General features: G+C 33.3%; 1 protein-coding gene across 2 annotated transcripts; it reads left to right on the top strand.

Moving 5' to 3' along the window:
- The first annotated feature begins 1,246 nt into the window (after positions 1–1,246).
- Positions 1,247–23,863, top strand: LOC148284992 (constitutive coactivator of PPAR-gamma-like protein 1 homolog). Of its 2 annotated transcripts, none has more exons than XM_088231765.1 (18): positions 1,247–1,410; positions 4,923–5,151; positions 9,469–9,770; positions 9,869–10,015; positions 10,104–10,265; positions 10,750–10,939; positions 11,154–11,257; positions 12,224–12,358; positions 13,415–13,658; positions 16,089–16,227; positions 18,099–18,224; positions 18,410–18,518; positions 19,404–19,622; positions 19,695–19,770; positions 20,010–20,188; positions 20,846–21,021; positions 21,930–22,269; positions 23,051–23,863. In XM_088231765.1, the coding sequence occupies exons 2-18, from the start codon at positions 5,004–5,006 to the stop codon at positions 23,147–23,149; spliced, it is 2,895 nt and encodes a 964-aa protein (XP_088087891.1). In that variant the 5' UTR covers positions 1,247–1,410; positions 4,923–5,003; the 3' UTR covers positions 23,150–23,863. The 2 variants fall into 2 exon arrangements, with proteins under 2 accessions (XP_088087891.1, XP_088087885.1); XM_088231759.1 differs by having other exon boundaries at positions 19,398–19,622.
- Positions 23,864–24,433: the final 570 nt, after the last annotated feature.

Genomic DNA, 24,433 nt, shown 5'->3' with positions numbered 1-24,433 from the left:
TTGGGGATTTTGTGGGGTTCGTTATTATGCGGGGAAAATGGGGGGATTTTAACATTTTACCATTTATAAATTTATTTTTAGCTAAGACATTGATAGTTTGATAGTAAGTGATCAAAACATAAATAATATTATGAATGAAATCGATATTTCTTAATAGCAACACAATATCAACTTCAAATAGTAATTTGGGGATCCCCTTTTTAACGGAAAATGAAAACAATGCCAGTCGAATGAGCACATTCGGTACTAGTACCTACAAACGACTGCTTGCGTTTTGTTTTATCATATGTAAAAATACTAACGGTTTGGTGCAAAAAAATACAAATGGTTGTTAAAAGTTGTTGATAACAAATTGCAAGATAATCCTAAGGTAGGTTATGAAAAAAAAATGTTTAAATTCTTCTTAAGAGCCCACAAACGTCCCCTCGAAATATCGAGGATGATTAGACAGATAGATAGTTTGAATAAAAAAATATTGTTATATTATATGTACATAAATGGTAAAGTTATCAACGGTGTACCCTCGCTACACTTACGATTCTAGCCAGTTTTTATTTCATGTTATATTTTACATATTTTATCAAAATAGTGTTTTCTTTCTTGAGATAATTATGTGGGAAATTTGTGGGGAATCGGGATTTTGTTTTCTCCCCATTTGGGTTTTGTAGATTTTTGGGGAATTTAGAAAATTAGAATAGGCAACGCTGTCGTAAAGGCTCCACACGCTAACCGAACGTGTGATCACGAACCACAAATAATTGGTCACAAACACAGATATACATATTAAATACCTAAATTTGTGAAGTGGGCGTGGTCTCGTGTCAAACATTAGTCAAAATTTAGCTACTACGAAATTTGATTAAGGGGGAGTACCCAGAAAAATGCTAAAATGTGATATTTTGATGAGATATTTAAAGTACTTGTAGTAATCCTAGCCAAATTTTAAAAAAACCTCGTCAAAATTTGAACTTTCTTCTAGGGCTAAATATCTTTTGTTTTTGTTTTAATCTTGTAAGCTAGTGAAAACAATTCTCGAAGATCATGAAATCACTGAAAACAGTCATTTTTCTATAAAAAACTTTTACAAATGTGCAAACTTAGAAGTGAACTGTTTTTTATAATATTTTTATTTTGTTCTTTTTATTCGTATTAATTGTACTTTTGTAAATACCCCCTGGCCGCTTACAAATAAGTATAAGTTTTTAAAAAAGTACCTAATACTCCACAAAAACAGAAACGGTAAAATACCTTATTTGAACGCGAGCCTGGTAACACAGAAAAGCAGCAAACAGGACAACGTATAATTTGTGAGGGCAACCCTATTTCAAGTGATCATAAGAAATTTACAAATGGCGTTGATTTAGTGTTTTCGTTGTTTGCACTTCGGGGTATGGTTTTAATTTTCTGCCGGTAAGTTCTAAAATCAAACGATAGTTTTTTTAAATAGTTTTTGCATTATCTTAAAAATTTTACGTTTTCGTGTTTTGCTGTATTATAGAGATATAAACCATACCACTCGCCGATCATGCCGGCTATTTTAACTCACATAATCCGATGTTGAGTTCCTAGTTTAGTCTTAATTATCAATCCGTTAAAACTCATTAGTTATTATGTCAAGTCACACGTTATTTCCGAATAGATTTACAGCAAATCGTAGTTAACTTATAGACATTTACATTGTCCGAATGCATTTTATAGTTTTTCTTCTGGTAGGTTGCATAGATGTGCATTCATGCATTTTGCAATGGAGGACTTTCATGTTCGAAATATGTTTTTTTTTAATGATCCAACTTACAATGCCATCGGACTAGTGGCACATACTGATTGTCTATTTCGATAGTCAAAAAAATAATATCTAGTTATTTGGTTGATGATTTGACTTTACTTAGTGGTTTCAGTCAGTAAGTGCATTACAACAGGACATGTCTAGCGATTGTGCGCTTTGAGGCATTTCGTTGCATTTTCTTCGGGTGTTTTTGTTGTATTAGATACTCAATATATTCGTAGGTAGTTTTATTTCTTTATAAAAATACGTTATTTATTGTGTGTGTATTCATGTACTATCACTATTCAGTAGATTTATTACATGTCGTTTATATTGCTATACATAATATGTATTTTAGCAAGTTGCGTGTTCCCGTAGGTATCCATCATTGTTTATCTTCATTTTATGATAAATTAAATTGAAACTATTGAAATAAATAACTTCCCATTTTTACCTTAACGTATTTATACAAACTAATGCAGTTTTAAACAATATGTTTAGTAAACATATAATATTTGATTTGGCATTTAAGTGAACATTAGGAAATAAAGGAAAAGGTTGCGATTCAAGTTTATTTATTTGTATGAAAACGGTTTTAATAAAGTCAAAATTACGAAACAACTGTCAGACATATTTAAATAAATAAATTAGATAATAAAATAATTATGAGAAAATGAAAAGTTGTACCATAATTCATGTAAATTCAGATTTGTAACATAGAACGGGGAAGTTCAGTGCTATAGGAAATAGGATATAAAAAATATTTCTTACATACAGTCAAAATTTGAGCATTTAATTGTACTGTGAAGTTTATCTAAAAAGTATGAAAAAAAAACTAATTTGATATGCCACAAGTCACCAATCAATTACATCGTTGTTAAGTGTTGTGATTGATTTAGTCAATAGATAGATGTGGGTGGCGTCATGGACGATATAATTACAAAACCTGAAAAGGTAATACGATACATAAAAATTCAAATAATATAAAAAATCACTGAACTTTCTCACTGCTTTGAAACACTTAAGAGGAGTAAAAAGGAATTGTAGGTTTTGAAAATGTTGCATGTACTATTGTAAAATCGGTTTGAAATATTATTCAGTCAATATTTTTTACTATACTCATATCTGCAAAGACAAAATCAGTTTTTCTCAGTCCTAAATGCTATTGTCACTACAGTGGCGAGCACGTAAATAGGGACGCTTGTATAAAAAGTAAAAAATCATCAATTTCACTTTGTACATAATATTTATATTTAAAAAAATTTAGTAATGCAACTCTGGATATGAAATAAAACAATGCGAAGTTTACAATATATTTATTTCAATAATACTTTTAAATTTTTATTTTTTATAATGACCATTGTTTTAAAGGAATATTTAAACAGGTACACTTAAATATTTTCTCCTAAAAGATAAAAAAAATTAGCCTATTCCAATGTCTTTATTAATATTTAGTAAGGTGCTCCTTTTACCCTTTAAACTGACACACATCTTCTGGGCATTAATTCTATTAGCTTCTGGCATCTTTCTACTGGAATTTTGTTCTAGATATTTTTATATTCTCAAACTATTCATTTCAATTATTGCAATCATTCAGATGATTTAGGATGTCTTGCTGAAATTTCCAAATTACTGGTAATTCTTCCGCATATGGTAACATAAAACTTTTTTTGATGTTCACGTATAGCTGGTCCATAATACCCCTTATTCGATGGATTGGTCCTACTCCATGCCATGAAATACTACCCCACACCATTACATTACCATCCACTACTTTGACAGTCTTATTGAGGATTAAATCCAATACGATTAAACTTTGACTCGTCACTGAAAATAATGTGTATCCTTAGTCTTGAGTAAATTGAACTCTTCTGTGTATTAACGGTTTTTTTCTTGCAATTTTTCTATGAAGTCCAACTTCTCGGAGTCTTTAAACAGTCCACACACTGACGGATATGTCCTCGTGAGCAGCAATCTCCTTTTGGATTTCTACAGCTGTCTTAAGGGGGTCATTCTTTGAGATCCGAGCGATTACTCTCTAATCTTGTGAAGTTGTCTTCTTTTTGTGGCTTGTAGTCAAAGCTTTTGTGATTTATTATTTTATTTTTTTACATGTTTTAAGATATGGCTCTAAATTTTTCATATGCTTCAATCTTCATCTTAATTTCCTGGTAATGGGATCACAATCTTTATTTTGACACAATATACACTATTTATATTTTTATTATTGTAAAATACTATTTCTTTTAGAGTAGAAATAGAACACTTGTTTACACAATGGTAGCGAAAATATGACTGTCCCCATTTGCTTGCTATACTATACTTAATATTACAACAGAGATAGAGAACCTTTTGTATGAAGGAAAAGGAACCTGACACTAAGTCATTTGTGACATTCACAATTCTGTCAATGCAGTCAATTACAAGTTACAAGCGCTATAAATACCTAGACTTCCATATTTCTTTCTCCAATTTGTTTTCCATCTTTGTTTTTATTATCTAGTTTTATATATATTTTTAAATCATTAGTTTTTAGAGACTAATTATTTCGAACATGTATGGGTATATAGGTTTATCATCTAAAAGTATTAATAACTGTCTTCACTGTTTTGTTTTTATCAATTGAAAATAAAACTTATGGATTAATGTAATGATGTAGATGTATAAATTGGTGTATGTATAGTATAGAAAAAAAGTGTTAATATACAAATGATGTATTAGCTGACCAAATAATATAAAAAATAAGGTATTGTTTATAATATCCTTTATTATTTTTATTGTTATTTGGATTCTTGCCTTAACTTGTTAATTATATATCATGTGTTGGTTTGGAAGTGTCTCGACTCTTTAACACGTCATGCCCTCGTTTTGTTAGTTTGTTCGTATCCCTTTAACGCAATCAAAATCTTATTTTTCTCTCGTTTCCTCTACATACGAGCAAACACGCAGACTCTTCTGCTAATTACTCAGAGCACCCAGGTTCCTAAATGGAAACTTAAACAATAAGTTCTTAGCATGCATTGATAATTATAATGTTGGTTATGTACACAAACACATAGTTATGCTAAATCCACTACAGTATACCACCACTCCAGTAAACTATTCAAGTTAACCTTGTAGGAGACGACGTTTTAATTTCAACAATTTTTTTTTTCAGAATCAGCAAATTGGATATTTTTTTGCAATATCGCCAGTCATTTACATATATTGAATAATTTGTATTCATAATCCAGTAACAATGGGGATCCAAGATTTGCAAGCACTTTATGAAGCTGAAGGAGTCAGTGTAGACCTATTTCGGATTGGGAGGAATCATGCTGGAGGTTTTCGTTTGGTGCTGGATGCCGAAGGATGCCTTGACCGACTTTATGGAGGATTCTTTTCAGGTGTGTATGTTTTTTTTCAAAAGTCCTATTTTGTGGACATATTTTTTAAAATATCAGGTGTTATTGGTGAGTAATGCAGTGGAATCCGCTTATTGTGATCACTATGGGACCTGTAACTTTTGATAACAATAACCAGTTGATAACAGTGGAATCCGCTTATTGTGATCACTATGGGACCTGTAACTTTTGATAACAATAACCAGTTGATAACATTAAGCAGAGGATAAAAAATAATTTTCCCAAATTTTGCCGAACCAAATTTTAATCCCAACTCGACTTAGTTGTCTTTTGCAGATCAATCCGCCTTTTAATCTATGTTTTGATAGGAAATTTAAGATTTTTCCTTTACCTGCTCTATTTTTTTTGCATAAGAGAGGTTACGGAATTTTTAAGTGCACAATTGAATACTTTTGAAAAGAAAAGTGCCAAAAAATTGCGTGGATTAGGTGCTATGACTATCGGTGTATTGATGATCAAAAAGGCTGTGTGCTGCAAAGTCAAAAAAAATATTTTAAGTCAATAAAAAATGGTAATACCTCTTGCTATAAAGTAAGAAAGGTGCAAAGTGCCAGATTGACAAGTTCACTTTCATTAGCACTATCACTATATTATTCAATCTGAAATGGATGACATTCCATGAAAACGTCAACTCAGTTTCGTCTTCTTCAGAAAATTTGCTGGCAAATCATATAAAACAAAAAATGTGGATTCATTCTAATCGAAGAAGCCTGCATTGGGAGTAAGTTTTGTTTTTTTTAATTTTTTTAAAGAGAATTACTTGAGTTCTTATTATTTACTCAAATATTTCAATTTTCAGACCATTTCCTATAAGTCTTAAATAGCTTGTGTTGGAAAAATGGAAATCGAGTTGTGGTAGAGTGGGATTTGAACCTCGGGCCTTTGGCCCGTGAGTCCACAATACTACCACGGGACCACAACCCGGTTTTCTTGTCTTTGTTATTATACCTCTACTAATATTATTATGAAATGCCGTTATAAGTACATTTAACACATTACAGTGCATTATGGTGTTAATATTTTGTTTGTGTTTATTTTAAATGTCGCTTCTTTGCAAAAAGTTATGAAAATGCAGATTTTTACTATCAATTCTTTTTTCTTTACTTCATTGAGTCAGGGTTTCTACATTATGAGTATAATAAATACCACTGCTTAGCAGTGGTATTTATTAGGGAGGATTACTGTTTCTACACTGACCCTCAAACTAGCTGACGACAGACATCTGTTTGATATTCTGTACCGGGTGGTAAGGGTGATGTATTAGAGATATGCAAAAAAACCTTTATGGACATATCAATACCCTAGTTCTATAGAGAAATAACTCAAAATACCTCATTTGAAAATAAATCACATATACCTCGCTCGTTTTAAAATTCTATCACTTCATATTAGACCCAACATGTAAGTATTAATCAATCTATCATATCTACATAATGGTTTATGACTCTTTGATATAAAAGTTTCCTTAATCAAATAAAAAGTAATCGTACTGAAACTTGTACATTCCACCGAGAATCTTATTTTTATTGTAACAGGTTAAACGCAAAACCTTTTACGAATTCGCTTTTGTCAATTCACACATATTCAAATTTTTTTCATTCCGGCGGCAATGGGATCCGACCAATGTAACCATAAGATCACGCCTCTGACTAATAAGCTCACTTCTCTCGTCATTGGCTAAGAAGAATAGCTGTGCGCTCCGCAGTTCTGTAACTAGCTTCTTTACAATCCACGGTCCGCCACGGTGACGATGCGTCTCTCAACCTTTTTCCCGCGTGCGACCTGCAGCCTTTGCATAATTTCTAAACTAGCTTATAATTTACCGCACACAACCTAAAGTAAACAGTCCGTGCGTGAAGTTTCCTCTCACAACATTTTAACCTACCCTGGAGGCGAATGAGTGAGACAAGCATTGCAGTACAGTGTAGTGGCCAACAAACTATTTTAAATACGTTTACGCTAGTGCCCAGACTTTGATCGGTAATTCTTCGCTAAAAATAACCAACAAAACCTCTTCAGGTGACCGTGTGTGAAACTACCGATGCCTATAGATTCTGTGCGCGATAAAACTTGTTGTCTCCCATAGCAATAAACTAAATCTCTTCAGGTGACCGTGTGTGTAGCTACCAACGCCTGTGGATTGTGTGCACGCCAAAAACTTGTTGTTACCCAGAATAATGAATGAAATCTCTTCAGTTGACCGTTTGTGAAACTACTGACGCTTATAGATTGTGTGCGCGCCAAAACTTGTCATTTATCCCTTACACTAAATATTGTCGATAAACTAAACTACCTAAGGACCGATGAACTATGAAGAAATTTTGTTGTACTTATCGCTCCCACAAGGAAACTAACTTCTTGCGTTCCCCGATCGTTCAACCGTAGACTATTCGCCTGACTCCCAGAGACCCAGCGCGGTGCGCCACCACAACCTCAGACAACTACCAAAAACAACCTCTCTTTGTAATCAAAACTGAAATCACCCCAAACAGTTATCAAGACAAGGCGCCTATAAATCTTAACCTTAATTATTAACCTCAGATCATTATCTTTACCGATTTAGTCTTAGTATGTACATGTAACCATCCACAAAATATTTACTGTCCTATGTTAGGCTAATTTCATACAGGTCCCGTTAATTTGGAATGTAAGGCCCTTTTACGCTAAAAATTAATTTCTATGTAAATAATTTCTTGAATAAATTCTGTATGACAAGCACTTAGTTTTATTTTGGGATAGGGAGGAGTTGTAGGGAGTTGTTATAGAATCCTGACAGTCACCTGGGACACTAAGAGACCCGACTCTTACCTCTGAGCCAGCCAATAAAAGGGGTAAGATAATTTAATATTGTTCTCAAGTAAGGAGCACATTATACATGAATTGTTTCTCTACAGAATTATGTTTTTCCTCGTACCGGTCGCATCTATGGAAACCGATTTTTGCAGCAATCTACAGAATTCATTTAAAATTCTACCGCTTTTTAAGCCTCTCATAGAATACGATATAGCTTTATGTATGTACCACACAGTTCCGGTTCGGTCCCGGATGAATTGTTCAGAGCCCTAGAATTGGGAAAGTGTAAGCGGGATCACCTTGTCTTTAGCTAACCTTGCAGTGTCCTATGCGGCATAAATGTGAATATAAATAATGATGCCCTATGTTGATTTTAGAATTAAAATAGTATTTTTAACAGTTATTTCTTCCTTGAGTTTTAAATGTGCCGAACTTCAAAAATATAGGTTTCTTTGTTAATTGAAAGGTCCAACTTCGCCATGTGTTTCGGTTCTTGGACACACACCACTGGACTGAGAATGCATACTAACACATTTCTGAGTCACCTCCTCAGTTCTCACTGGAGTAATTCTCATTCAGTGCGTCCACGTCGCGGGGGTGGGCACAATTCGCTTCAGTGGACCGGAGCGTTTAGGTGACTAAGTTTAGATGAAGACCCAGCATTGCGGGGTATAACGCGATCCCTTGCCCAGGGCTACGGGCGAAAACCTCAACGGCTGCGATGGCGGAGATAAAGTGCATCGGTACAGCGGAACAGGCGGAAGGGTCACAAATCTTCCTCTCAGACATACTTCGGACTATGGGCTGTTGGGAGACAGCGACATCGGGCAGAATGTTGTGTTATGGATGGCAGCGGAGGAACAATAGTCAACAGTGGCATCCTAAGCACTGTCAGGTGGCAACCGGTTGTAAAACAAACCTAACAACAAATCTCCTAGCCCGACGTGTAGATTGAGGACTAGGAGGGCTGACCCCAAGTAAATGAGACACAGACAGGAGGAAGAAGAAGTTAGCTGTCCTTTTTTAAACGGTTTGCAGAGAGAGATTCTTTTTGTAAAATGGAAGAATTTATGGCTTTGTCACTATGTTATTTTGGGCCTATAAGTTTTTATTCATTTCCCAAACTTAATAAAAACATAAAGGTATTCAATAGCATTCCGTCGACGCATTTTAGGCAACTTGTTAATTAATGAACTTTTAATTTTCTTATTTTCATAAAGATATAAAATTAATTTTTTTTTTACCTTTTTTCTTCCATGATTATTGAATAGAGTTATTTATGATGAACTTTGTCTTATAACTCAACAGATCACAAAATAAATTGCGACAAAACACACATCATATAGTCTTATAGTTATGCAACAAAATGAACGGAGCATTAAGCACAGTAATTGCTAATAAGAATATGTCAATCGCTCTACTTCGCAACTTTGATTGGCTCTAAATTTTACCTTTCCACTGTCGATGTCTATTTTTTTAATGTAATTATTGTGTAAACAATTTCAGATTGGGCATGCGGAGGACAGTGGGCACGCTGCGCACAGTTCTTGTCCACGCTGAGTAGTGCGCTGGCTGAGCACCAAGTGACGTTATGTGTATGCTTCAGTGGAGCACATCCGGCTCCTTCTGCCACTCCATCCCCCCCCGCCCACTGGCTGCAGCAGCAGGCTCTGTATAGACAGCGAGTTAACAATGTGCTCCGCCATGTGCAGGCCAAGGGCACTCCACCTCCCAAGGTGTGGTGGGTGCCCCCTGCGGGACTTCAGTCTTGCCTTCGTGCCGCTTTGCACCAGATGAATGTTCCTGTGGTATGTACTTAAACGTTAAATCTACTTTCTATTAGTAAAAATGTTATTTTCACTTTGTTAAATGGTGTTTTTAAATTATGTGATTCCATTTAATGTAGATGGTTTCATCGGATGATCACCACCAAGAAGTAGTGGGGCTCTGTCGAGAGCGTGGATATGCTGGCATCATCGCCAACTCTGGAGAGTATCTAGCTTTCCAACCACCGCGATACTTCAGCTCTTCTCAGATGAAGCTCACTTACCGGGTAAATGAAAATGTTTTATCATACATCCTCACTCTTGTATGTGGAATTTGTATTATGTAATTTATCGGTTGGATGGTTTGTATTTCAGTCATCTCTGGAAACCAAGGAGTACATGGTGCATGACTTGGCTCAGTGGCTGGAAGTACCCCAGGAAAGGTTGTGTGTATTAGCTGCACTTTTGGGCAACACAGTACTCACGGAGCATCATCTTACCGAGTTTCACAAGCGAATAAGCAACAATCAGAAAAAAGTAAAAATCGTAGTAATCCAAATTGTTTATTAACCCTTTACAGGACACGTACTTGGTGTTGACTTAGTTCTTGAAAACCTAATAAAATATGTTATTTTCTAAGATAATAAACCTATTGCATTTGGAAAAGCTAAGTGGAAGACTGATCTACCGGTGTACATTATTAGGATACTCTGTGACAAAACTTATTAATACGAAATATTGGACCCTGTCACACAAAATACCACAATTCTCAAATACCACTTTGATTCAGGTACCCTATAAAGGGTTAAAGCTTGCCATACCTACTTTCAATGTTACTGAAGCTTTTATGCGATTTTATATCATTGTTGAACTAATTAAATAATTTTGTGCGTAAATACTCAATACGACATTACATAATCTAACGGTTTTTAGTTTTCGAACTCCCCAAGTTTTTTCATTTATTTAATTTATTATTAGGTGGTAGTGATTATCATATAACGTTGTTTAAATTTAATTACAGCTCGCTGGTGATGATTTGGTAAGAGCTGTGGCAGAATATGTACGAGGATTACAAAGTAATGATTTGGATACTATAACTACTGATATTTTTGGCAATCCAAATGACAACCGCAGCGCACGCTTCAAACAATCAGTACAGTATTATGTAAATGGTACTAAGGATGGATTTTTAAAGTACAAAACCGCTACTGGTGTGTTTTTATAAATAATTTTCGCGATTGCATTTTATAATAAAATGTACATATTTATCAATTTATTGTTGATTAAATTCGCAATTTTTGTTTCTTTTTATTGATTTATTTGGCATTTCTGCTATTTACATTAAATGTTGGGTGTTTTTATGATTTGTTTATCATTTTAAGTTGACCCTTTATGCCTGTATTGTGTATATTTACACATTTTTAGCTCGAAGACCAAAAAGTAATAAGAAAGTCAACAATACAGTCAACCTTCCCAAAGAAAATGATATGGATACTTCTAGACTTGCATCCGAGTCTGCCGAACTGGGGGTAAGCTGTAGTTGTCATCAATTCATGTTTAACTATACAGATTATGAAAAAAGTATTTCACTCACATTACAAATTCTAATAACAAGAATATGTGGTATCATAAACACAGGTGCAATAAAGATAACTGTTTTTGTCTAATTAATGCCTCTGACATTGCTGGCTAAGGCCATATAAATAAAATATTCTAAATAATAAAATAAATCAAAACAACTTTGTTTTTAACTACTTTTTTTCCTACTGATCGGTTTCAAAGCTACACAAGCTTCTTTATCAAGGCTTACTTAACTAATGAATTCTATCCTATTTTATCCATGTATACCAAATACTACATGTGGAGCATATAAATCGAGTCTTTTTGTCTTGTAAGGATGGGAAGCGTAATGTGAGATGGATACGATATGATCTTTAAAACTGGAGTGGACTAAAGGAAATATTGATTATTTACTATTTTTTTCTTATTATGAATTGGGCATGAGTTGAGTGTCATAATTTCAGAGGGTTCCGGGTGCGTCTATGTGTATTAATAGGTTGATGGTTATATTTAAGAAAACCAAACCCGTTTCTATGGTTACATAAAAGTTTAAAAAGTCAAGTTTTGTAGCATACTTAATAATGTTTAATCTTAAGAGGAAACTCGGTATGACTTTTCTTCATACAAACGTATTCTCGTATTTTCTCTCTGGATTGACAAATATTTGATTTTGAGGGCCATTTTCAATGAGTTGTAAATAACTCACTATTAGAAAATGGGAATCAAGTTTGAGTAGAGTGGGGTTCGAACCACGGACCTTTGAGCCGTGAGTCCGAGACTAGCCACGGGACCACAACCGATTCATAATAAATGTTCACATCTGTGATAGATATTTTTATAGATAGATGGAGTAATGATAGATATTTTAATTAGACTATCTTTTTTACGGGTGTAAAACATTAATTTAACTAATCTGTAATTTTTTTATTGTACAGGAAAAAAGTTTGGATGATTACAAACCATCAGAATGGCTTACGGATTCATTGAACGATGTTTTTGAAAAGAAAGGAAATAAAAATTTATCTACTGGATCTAGCACCTCGGGGGCAGCATCCAAATCCAATAATATGGTGAGAATTTTTTAAAAATATATTTTTTAAAAAATATTTTTAAAAAATTAAAAAGTACAAATTAACCATCACTCCATTTTACCGATGCAAACCTCGTTTTCACTGTACTCAAATTTCCTGTGAAAATACAAAGGCTGGAGGTGTTTGGTTTTCTGTTTTTATTACTTACATAAAGTTCTTGCCATGGAGAGCATTATGACTGATGTAGAAAGTTAAATAATTCCACGGAAAATTTTAGAAGGTTAAATAATTACACTCAAGAAGACACATTTTTATTAAAACACAGCTGTCGGGCCCGTCTGCTGTCAACTTCCAAAATACAAATATACTCATATACAAAGACATAGAAATCAACAGTATTATAAAATTGACGAATATACAATGTTATTGAATTATTTTTTTTTACTTGCTTCGTCTTGAAACAGTATATTTTAAGCATTTGATGGCAAATTGTAGGATTGGAATGACAGACTACAGCCTTAATATAAACTTGATACTCTTCCTTTACTCTTTTTTTTCTTAAAATTTTGTTAATAGCGGGTTTTGTAACTTTTTGGACTCAATTAGGAAATATCACTTTTTTTACAATTTTAATATAATAAGGGTCTATAAAATACTGTAGAGTGAAAAATAGTTTTAAATTTATAATTTTTAATTCCTTCGAAAACATTAATGTAAATTTGGAACTTTGTATGTGACCGTTAAAATTTAAATAGAACAGCATCATGAATCTTGGCGTCACAATTATCAAGGCCAAACTTGTTGCGTTTTTATAGGGACATATTTTTTTATAATGTATTTAATTTTTGTATGAAAACATTTCTCCACCATATTCGTATTAATTTTGAAAACACAATTAATTTTTCTAAATCCATTTCATATATTTTTGTCGGTATTTGTAGTATGTGATATTTTCCTACTCTCCCTTCATTGAAGACAATATCAGGCAGCAATTTTAGAAGTGGTAAAACTGTAATGTATTGTAGACATAAATTGAGTATTTGATTTATTTTGAAGTTGTAAGTGAAGGTATTATTGATTCTTTGCCAATGCTAGGTATTGCCGAGTGTGGCTGTGGAGGTGTTGCGCACGTGTGCAGAGCGTCACTCCAAAGGACTCATGTCCCCTGCCCTACTGGCAGTTCTGCAGCACCGCCAGCTGACCCTGCCCACGCTGCTAGAGGATGAAGCTCACCGAGAGCTGCCCGACATGCACCGTCTTTTTAGACCAGTACGCCAATATGTCTACGCAATTTTATTCAATATGCATCACCACCGCTTCATGGCCAATCGTGCCAAAGGTCAGCTTACTATTTTTTCAACACATAGTGAATAGAGAGAGAATTCAAATCTTAAAACATTTTTTTTTTAAATATGCTAATGTGTCTTGTTCATACCGATCATTGTGGTTTTTGGTGTGACAGGGTTTAATTTATGTACTATATTATTCAGTGTCTTCGGCGCAGGTTACTCCATTAAGGACACATTTAAAAAATGTTTATTTTAATATATATGCAGTAAAACCTCATTTTTATGTTCCTCAATTTTACACTTTTACACCCAAACGTTCTGGTCCCATTTTACAAATATTTCCCACAATTAGGTTTTTTAACATTTTTCATCACCCCGATTTTACGATGTTAAAAAATGTGACAAACGACAGATCGCCAGCTTATTCCAGTGCCATACGTGAAATAAGTTTATATGGTCGCCATATGGTTGCTATCCCAGCTCTATACCAAGTATAACTATGCGAGATTTATTATGAATTTTTATTATACCATCCTTATTCTATCACTTTGCCTAGGCACAATTTTATACCAGGTTTATAAGTAAGGACCCCTTGAGTATTTATTACATAAACAGAGTATTTTGTTATAAAAAGCTTCCATATAATCGAGGAGCAAATATTCAAAAGGGGGATTTGTCCAAATTTGAAAACAAAATAGGTTTAAATTAAATTTTATAGTTCATATCTGAATCTTTGATAAAAAAATCACAATTCATTCACAATGTGTTTTTTTCTATATAAAATATGACCTAAAGTTCATACATTCAAACAAATAGTGCTGTAAAAACAAGTTTTTCTTAGCATTATTTTGAGTTTGTCCAAATTTTTGTACTTTTGATTTCTATATTACCTTCTCTAAAATCTTCTTCATCTCTGTTGTAATATGTTAATATTAACAGCTTCCTAGGGAGTTGAATCCAGTAAATCTACCTGGTCCATGAAGAAGTATAAAAATTGGAAAAAAAATTCAGGCGTTGCCTAGTATGTTGGTGATATAATTCAACCAGATGAATCTCACCCGCATAAATAAAGGTTTCAGCTCTTTAACTTCAAAAACATCAACAGATGGAAGAATTGAAGGAATATAGATTTTTAATAAATAAATTTAAAGTTAATCTAAAGAAATTTTTTGAACAACAATAAAACAACGTTAAATTTTAATTAGTATGAATGTTTTATGTTTATTCTTTATATATACTATGTTTTTATTTTTCTTTTTTATGTACTCGTATTTGAAATTATATAAACTCCTATAAATAAACAACTAAAGCAGTGTAAGTCTCTCTCCAAGCACAAGAGTTAGTCTCTTTTTTTGGAGAGTTACATTGTAATAACATTATCTAGATGTGTAAAAGTAGATATGTTTAGAATTTTACAAAAACATGTACCTTTTATGATTTATTAATAAAATTAAAAAAATATGGGCAGAACGGTGAATGTTACACAGTGTGTATAATAGCCACTTAAACTAGCCAATGACAGGGCATAAGCCCTGTAGATGCCTAGACTTCTATATTACCTTCTCTAAAATGTTCTTCATCTCTGTCGTAAGATATTAAGTTTTTCTGAATTTTTCAAGCTCTATGTTTATGTGACAAATCACTTTCTGAATGTTTGCTCCTAAATATACCAATATAATAACAAGTCCCGATCATCATTCCCCCTTATGCACCCAGTGGTGCACAGGGCACAGTGCACCTCATTGGTAAACCAAATGCAGCGTATTTTGATCATAACATGTTACTTGAAGGTAAGGTGTTCAGTCTTACCCTTCAGTTGCCAATCCAGGAACAATGAAACATTGCAGTTTAAACTACTTTTAAAATCAATATCTCATGTCTACCCTGACAGGATTCGAACTCAGGACCTCCACTTCACAACGAGGTGGACTTATCTCTACTCAATTTCCTTATTCAAGATTTTTACATTCATCTTGGTTTCAAATGTATTCTTCATCTGCCTGGACACAAATAAATGAGTCCTAAACTGATTAATATTCCGATAGGCAGGTTTAAATTTATTTGTCTTTTGTTTGATTCTTGATCACATTATATTATATTAATATGTAATTCTTTCAAGTCTGAGTATTCAGGGTTTATTTATTTATTTATACTTTTACAATTGTTATATTATTTTTTTTATACAGAATAATGTTCCCTCACTGGGGTGTCCCGTACCGAGGGAAACATTTCTCAATAAGTATAATGAAACATGCCTTATATTAGTTATTTAACATAGTTAACAAAATAAGAAAATAAAAACATAATTAATCTAATTAACCTAACTCATCATCGTAAAAATAATAAGCAAAATAAAGTAAAATAATAATAAAAAACATAATACATTCATATAGACCCGTAGACAAAATTTCACCACCATGATTGAGTTGTTTGCCTGAAGTGCACAGTCTCTGAACATATTTTACTGATTTTATTTTCAGATGGAGAAAAGCCTCCTGTATTAGATGTGAGTGTTTCTGAATGGATCTATAGTCGGCAGAATCCTGGAAAGACACCAGATATTGTTCCTGGTATCATGTTAGACTGGCCAGTCCCAACTGTGCAACGCTTGTGGTTTGGGTATGTGTGCTAAATTCATGCTTAAATTTACGCTGCTGTAAACAATTTTATCAATTTATATTTAAATTATTACTTTTAAATCACCAAGCTTAGCTTCTTGGTGAAAAATTAAAAAGCGCCCGAATAAATAACATCTAACCCTATGGACGCCAAACATTTCAAGCACAAGTGATTATCTTTACGTCAAGCAGTTTGTCATTTCTTAATTTGTAAATACTATCTACATGTCAGTAAAACTATCATCCCAAATAAATTATAAATATTTAAGGATTCTCGGGATGAATCTCACCCACATTATAAAGGTTTTAGCTCCTTTACATCACAAAAGTTAACAGGTGGAAGAGTTGAGGAAATGTGGATGCTTAAACAATGACAGGTCCTAAGCCCTGTTAATGCCTAGACTTCCATATTCTCATCTCAAAAATGTTGTCCCTCTCTTTTGCAACAAATTTAGATCTAAAAACTCCCTAGGGAGGAAATCCAGCTTGTCTACATACATTTGGAAATACTCAAAACATTGTATATAAATAAATTGTCATAAGTTACCTGCCATTACAAAGTAATATATACAAACAATTGTATCTCGAGCTGACACCCGCTAGGTGTCAGGTTTAGCCAGTAGCCATCGGTGGGGACCTCCCGGCCGCGGTCGTTAAAAAAATTTAATTTGTATATTTTGTGCTATATTGGAATATATTTCTGGATTATGAAATTTGAATGTTTTTTACATTTCATGTTTCGCACCACCCAGTAAAATCTGTGGCTAGGATCTAAAAAAGGCCAATGTCAGATTTCATTTTATTTTGCCAACATTTTGTAGAGGGCCGATGTCAATTAAAAAAAGTTAATATTCATCTAGTTTATGTACACATACATATATTAGTGATACTGCAATTACTCCTAACTCTCAATTAGATTTTTTTTACAGGGGAATCTAAAAACCGTTCTTTAAATATTAGGTGAACAAACTTTGCTTCCGCTGTTTTTTTCCCTGAAATTTGAGGTCTTATTGTAATAAAAATATGATTCAAATTATTACTTAGCTGTTTGAATCTTCGCCTTTCACGAAAACCTGGATGGTACTACTGAGCATTGAGATTATGACACTGTATTTAAAGATTAATGTTAGTTTATTTATATTATCAATAATTTGGCAGGGTAACAAGTTCACTGTTCTGCATATTCCAAGGTTCACTCACATCGTTTATTTAGGAGTTTTGGTTCAATTCCACCATTTATAATGGTGAAATGCAATATGATATTTGAGATCAAATTATTTATACGAACATGTCACCAAAGACTGAGTTACTACAGCCGCGTTCAGAGTTGATTCTTCATAATATATTTAACGAATTTTGCCTACAGATTTTCAGTAAAGCTGATACGGATGAATGAATGTTGTAAATACAGTAATTTTATCTGAAGACTTGCTTCTTGATGAGGTGTGAGTCCCCAACAACTAATTTAATTATTATATTAATTGCTCGCGATTTCACAGTAACTGTTCTGGAACACGTTTACTTTTTTATGTGAATAACTGACGTTTCACAGGGCTACAAGGTTATACTACAAACACCGACGATTATTACACTTGATAAGCAAAATCTTGGTAGTGAAACAAGTGTTAACTATGATGGTAGACATGGCAGTATTTTTTATGGAAGGTAATCCACCATTGCAGGCTGGAAGAGAAGACGGTTATATGCTCTCCTGGCTGTCCGGCAGGTTTTTGCTTCCTACGGGAGTAGGGACAACAGGTGGTCGCCCATTGGTCCAGCCGACGGAGTAAATTAATATGCACTGCTTCCAGCTCCTATAAATTATACTTAATGAATTAGTTAACTAAGTTAATGAATTTGTTTCTGTTACAGTACAGCGCAAGACGATAGGAGACGTCGCCTCCGAGCATTCCTCTCTTGTATGCGTTCCGATACTGCTCTTATTCTTAACACTTCATATGTACCTCATCATTTGCTTATATTAGCCACTGTACTACGGTAAGTAACATTTATAGATAAGTACATTTTAAAATCATATTTAATATTTTTCTGGATGTATATTATTCGATACCTAAAAGAATATACTTATTTCTTTTATTCCTTTCACTGAATGCCTATTAAAAGTTTTTCAGGTTATTTAAGGAGGGTGGCTTTATTTAATTTTGAGTAATTTTACTGAACAGATACATAATGACAGCTGCTCCTTGCTTGCGCCGACATGAATTGGATGCTTTTCTTGCAACAGCTTTTGCTACTGATCTCAGGAGTCCTTTACATTTACAAGGGATGACAGTAAGTAATTTCTGTACTAAATATTAACTTTATAATAAATATGCTTTTTTAATATTCATTGAAGACCCAATACCTGGCAGCTTAGCGAAAAAAAACCTTATCTATTGTTGAGCCTTCCATTATTGCTAAAATTAATATCAATTTTGTCTAACACATAAGCGATACATTTCTGATGGGCCGGTGAAATAAAAAAATAAAACATAATTACAATTTATTTTTATTAAATAAAAAATATCATTTACAATACCAGTAGCTCAAATACAAATAACTATTGACGTGCTTAAAAACAAAAAGTATAAATATCTAATACAAAAAAATGAAAATGAAATTACAATTACTATGGTGACTGCTTTTCTTGACATTTGGCTTGCCAACCGCCGGCTAAATGCAATAAATAGCATGATAAATATTAAATAAATAAAAATAGCAGTTTTAGAATATTTTCCATATTTACACCGGTAATATTCAGGATTATAAGTCGTGAAATGTAAATATTTTGACATTTAATATTAGGTGTTTACGGATGTTCCATTGTGATCCCGAACATGATAAACAACCATGGTGAGAAATTGTTATCACGTTGCTTATTAGCACATCGATAGTTATTTGTGATTGAGCTCCAGCTGGCATACCCAAAATCCATGAATATTTCTGCCTGTAGAATTTATAAGTGGGCATTTGCGAAATAAAAATAGTTTTTCAATTAATTTTTTTAATTAAATGTTCAATTTCATGTTTTGGCTATTGATTTATTGAGTAATCGTATGATTTTTAAAAACTTTTATATTTTACATTAAGATTGAATTTCTCATGGAAAGCCCCAATAATCAAAAAGGCATAAAAGTAATGTTCAGAAAGTAAAAGAATCCCTTGTCCTAGCTACAGAGTGTAAATGTGCGCGGAATCCAGTTGGGCACACTCCTCATGGCTGGTGTAGAGACTGCTCTATTGGCTAATGATGCTTGCGGAGCCCCAGTGCCGCTGATCGGGTCTTCCCCTTGGACTTTCTTCGATGGAAAGCTCTTCCAACATAAATTGGCTAGAGCCAACTCTGTCAAACACCTGGTACAACTTTGCGATAATCAAGTGGAAGTTGTTCTTAAAGTAAGTTCTGTTACTATTTGTCTTTATTTCTCTTTACACTTGAGTTTTTTAATGTAAATTATATCATTTAAGGTTGAACGCATGCGGAAAGCTATATTGGAAGGTCTCGATGTTGAGTTCGCCATGCCACCTCTTCCTCTAAATCCTAGTGAGTATTAAGTTTTTCTTTTATATATGGCATATTTTTTTAAGTTTTCATCTCAGTACTGTTGATTTCTTTAGAGAAAATGTTTCTGCTTTTATTTATTTAAAATATCCATAAATTATTAAATAATTAAAAGAACCAGTATGGATAACTAGCCACCTTTAAGACCTGCAGAGTTCTCAAAACAACTAGAAAAAATATAAAATTAGATTACTTACAATGGATTTTGTGTAACCTCATAGATGTACAGCTGGGTATGGGTTATCCACCACCCGGAGTTCTGGGCTGGTCCGGAGGTCGCGGGGGCGCCCCAGGTGGCCTGGCCCGTGGAGGAGCTAGACTGAAAATAGCCGGAGTCGTGGTAGGGCAGTGGGGAGCCAACTATGCTCGCTCTTCCAACTCCAGATATCCAGTAGACCAGGTATATTATAAAAAAACAATCGTCCATATATGCTTGTCGAGGTCGACATGAAAATCTGTTCAATTTACTACAATATTTAATCTTAATAAAGTGAAGTGCATCTTGTCTTCATGAAATAAATTATCAGTTTACTCTTGATTTTAACAATACTGTTTCTTGTGCTTCATTTGCTACAATTCTATCGAAAAAAAGAAGCAAAACACCTTTCATATTGACCAACAAACTGTTTATCAAAGGGAAAAAATTATAATATTTAAAAACATCTACAAAGTTATGATTGTAGTCCAGATATCGCACATCCGATAAAATTGTTTAAACTCAAAAAATCTGAATTTTTAGTATAGCCTAAAAGGTAAAATCACCTATTAATGCTCCCCATGTGTCATATATATTTCAATTGAATTTTAAAATCCTATTACATTTTTTGAAGAAAATTTCGATTGTCATGAATAATAAAATAATTAATTATTAATTAAAATATGATACTATTTGAGAGTGGCTGCATTAAAATAAGTGTTAATTTAAGTGTGTCGTAAAGGTTGTCTATTTTTTAACAGATAAGAGTTTTTTTTTAAAATAATTTATTCTGTATACTAAATTCAAAATTAGATTCTGACTCTGATGTTTGATAGATATGTAAAATAAAGATATTATTAGGTAAAGTACGTGGGATACCCAGCAGCCCCGCGCGGCACATATGGCTACATGGGCGGGCGTGGGAGGGGGCGCGGGGGGGCGGCAGGGAGGGGGGGAGCACTAACTGCCCGCGCAGCCCGCCGCCCGCGCACCACTCGCCCGACCACTATGCGACAAACCACTGTCTCCCTCAACGGGTGAGTTGCTACTAAACTTCATGATAAGTACTACTTCTACGACAACTACTACTAAGACTGATTGTCCTGTAGTTTCCACACTCCGCACGAGATCTAAGGCATATGCCCTTCCTCTAGGCAGAGATTGAAAAGTCTATGCAGCCATGTGCCCACAATCTGGCCACCACTCTCGGATATTCCACAGCGACCTTATACCCAACGGATTTACCATTCTTCATACTCTGAAGCGCACCCTTTATCTGTACCATGCTTATCTCACATACGGTACCCACCACTTGTATCTTCCTCTGTATAATCTAACTGTTGCGCAGGAACACTTTCAGTACTTTCATATACTTCCACAAAGTATTCCATCTATCTCTCTTTCAATCCTTCGTCATTCGCTTACATAAATACATTTTTTGATTTAATCGCTTTTATACTTCAGAAGAGTTCTTTGCCTTTTTCACTTCTTTCCAAAAAAGTTTTATATTTTCATGAAAATGAGTATACATTTTTATACCTTCTTCTTTGTTTAGTTGTTTTTTGCATTCTTTCATCCCATTCTTTACCAACCTCTTGCATACTTTGCAACTACTTTTCGCTCCTTCATTACTCACTGCTATTAGTATCTCTAATTGCGATTAGTCTCATCCGTGCATTCTTTTTTTTCCTTTATAAGGTCTTTAATACCATCATCCCACCATGCATCGCCTTTGTTTCCTCTTCGTTCATTATAACTATGCAGAATATCATTTTTATAGATTTTATTGTCTCTTGCCAGTTTGGCTGATAATAAATCTTGCTTGGGTAGATTGAGTTTAAAAAAAAATCCCATTGACAGTAATTGTCAAAGGAGTGTTATAAATTAACATCTTCATTATTGATTTGGTATTTTTATTTTGTTAATTATATGATTTTTTTTCCAGGAAATCTGTGAAAGCTGATGATACCAAAATATCTTCCAATGGAACTGATTCTTCAAGTAACGAAGCTCAGGTAGACTCTACAACAGATGGTACCCAGGTGCAAGAAGGCAACTCTGACACTCAAGAGTCAGATGGAGTTGGAGATGGTGGAGTTGTGGCCAGCGTACAGTCTGCTGCTAAAGGTCAAGGCAAAACTGCCAAAAATGTCAAGAAGAATGCCACGAAAGGAAAAAAAAAGAGTAATCAAAAGACTGATTCACCTGCCAAATGTGAAGAACTCAAGATAAATGATAACAACGGAACTTTTTCAGAAAAAAATTCCCTGAGTGGAATAAACAAGGTAAGTGTAATATGTTTCATGTATGCCTACAGTAAACTTCGTTTTTATGGTTCCTCAATTTTACAGTGAAAAAATCTCATTTAACTCAATGCAAATTAGCAATAATTATTCTCTTTGTTTTTTCCTAAACCTGGTCTTAAAAAGTAAAAAAATCAAATGGATAATTGAATATCTGTAAATATTATTATGAATATTTGCTTAGCTTAACATTATTAAGTTTTCCAACTTTTATCGAGATATTAAACATAGTAACACTATTATTAACATTAGTATTTTTAATTATAAATTTTAATTTATACAATCTTGTAACGGTTCATTACATTCATCTTATTTATTGAAAATTTAAACTTTCTACAATAATTGAAAGGTACATGGCTAAAACAGGCTGTCTTTTTTTTTTCTCCTAAATGAGTTCAATAAAATAGAATATTAAAAACTAACAAAATATGGCTCCCTGTATAAACAACTGGCAAAAAAAGATAAAGTGCGATGTATGCAAACTTGATTCTTAGCAATCAATTTATTTTTTATAAAAAAATCCTGTTTATTTTTACTGATTGCCGTCTTCGTCAAATAGTTTCCCACAAAGGTTATTTTTTTAGATTAGGGAACAGAAAAATATCACTCAGTGCCAGTTCTGGACTAAATATACAATAAGTTAATTAAATAATTCCTATGAAACCACATTTATGATTGCTAGTCTTCATAACTTGAGGCCTTGCGTGTGGAGGAGCAGGATAATCACTAATAACAACATATAGATTAATATGCATACCTTTAGCTTACAGGTAAACCTGGAGCAGCAATGGTAAACGGAGGCAATGGAGCATCTTCCAATGGAGACCATAAAGGTCAGGGAGACTCTCCGCTGAATGACTAAGCCGCTGCAGCTAATGACTCACCAACAGGATCAGTCTCAGTATTTGACTTCTTATTGCCTTTAGTTTGTATCCACCGCTTAAACAGCAGTTAGATACATTTTTAACACCTGTTATTTTTTATTTTAGAAAAGTAATATTTATAAGACAGCTTAAATATTGAGACCTCCTAAATATATTCAGACTGAACAATCGCTAATTTGTGATTTATATTTGATACGAATTTAATTCAGTATCGTTCACTAACTAAAGACAACAGAAACCCGAATTTGACTAGAACAATCTCCGATTATCCAAATGGTGCAAATGACATTTGCAGGAAAATATTAGAGATTTAAAAAATAACTGTGACAGAAAGTGATATATATATATTATACTTCTATTATTAGAGATAATAAGATACTATTTAATTGATTATAATGTAAGCAGTTTTTATGATCCAATTGGAGTGAAGATATTATTTAGTTGCTTGCATGTTTTGTATTTATTTACAGCGGACGACTCGGTTCAAATATCTTTATACCTATTATACCAAAGTTTCTCTTTTGTTCTGTATCCAATATTCAAAAAATTCCATCAATTGCTCTGTTACAATAACATGACATAATATGTTCAGGATTAAAATTTCCACGAAGATCTAATTGATAAATTTATTTTCAGAGGCATCTATTAAATTAGTGAGAATTAAACGAGCAAAAAATGTTTTAAAAAAAAAATCTATTGGCACATTATTACCATACAATCAAATTGAAATAGTTTAGATGTATAGTTTTGTGCCTTTTACATCCTCATTTATATAGAGTGCGTTCTCGCTCATTTGTCTTTACACCATGCTTCCACTTTACAACTTCTCGGTCACAAATTATAATTACAAAATGTGTGAACTGAATCGTCTGCTATATTTTCCAGGTAAATTGGTGACCATGCAAATATATGGGATTCTTTTTATTTAAAGATTTTTAAATCATTTTCTTCCATTAAAATAAAATTGTTTAATTTTGTTCGATAAATCTGGTAATTTTAAATGTATAGATTAATTTTTATTGTCTTCAATTTTAATGAAATTAAAAAAAAAAATAGTAAATATAATTTTATGTATTTTAGTTTTTTAAATTATTTAATTGTTATGAATATTTATTTTTAATTATGAAAATCGGTTCTCATACATTTATTTTTAGTGCCTTGTTGCAGTTGATATTGGCCTGGAAGCTGCACATTTGGTTAGTTTACTCTAGTTTGTGTCATTAGTTACCAATGTATCTGGATGCTTGTAGATCTAAGTCGAT

This window comes from Micrasema longulum, unplaced genomic scaffold, assembly GCF_059751315.1.
Source record: "Micrasema longulum isolate JH-2025_06_02 unplaced genomic scaffold, ASM5975131v1 h1tg000071l, whole genome shotgun sequence".
Lineage (NCBI taxonomy): Eukaryota > Metazoa > Arthropoda > Insecta > Trichoptera > Brachycentridae > Micrasema > Micrasema longulum.
The sequence above is the reverse complement of the archived record's forward strand: the minus strand, read 5'-3'. Positions and strand labels throughout refer to the sequence as shown.

Bases quoted from the DNA above. Each gene is read 5' to 3' on its own strand.
- LOC148284992 (XM_088231759.1), top strand. From the start codon at position 5,004: ATGGGGATCCAAGATTTGCAAGCACTTTATGAAGCTGAAGGAGTCAGT. The intron at 10,940-11,153 runs GTGTGTTTTTAT...ACACATTTTTAG, and splicing joins AAAGTACAAAACCGCTACTG to CTCGAAGACCAAAAAGTAAT. The intron at 11,258-12,223 runs GTAAGCTGTAGT...TTTATTGTACAG, and splicing joins CCGAGTCTGCCGAACTGGGG to GAAAAAAGTTTGGATGATTA.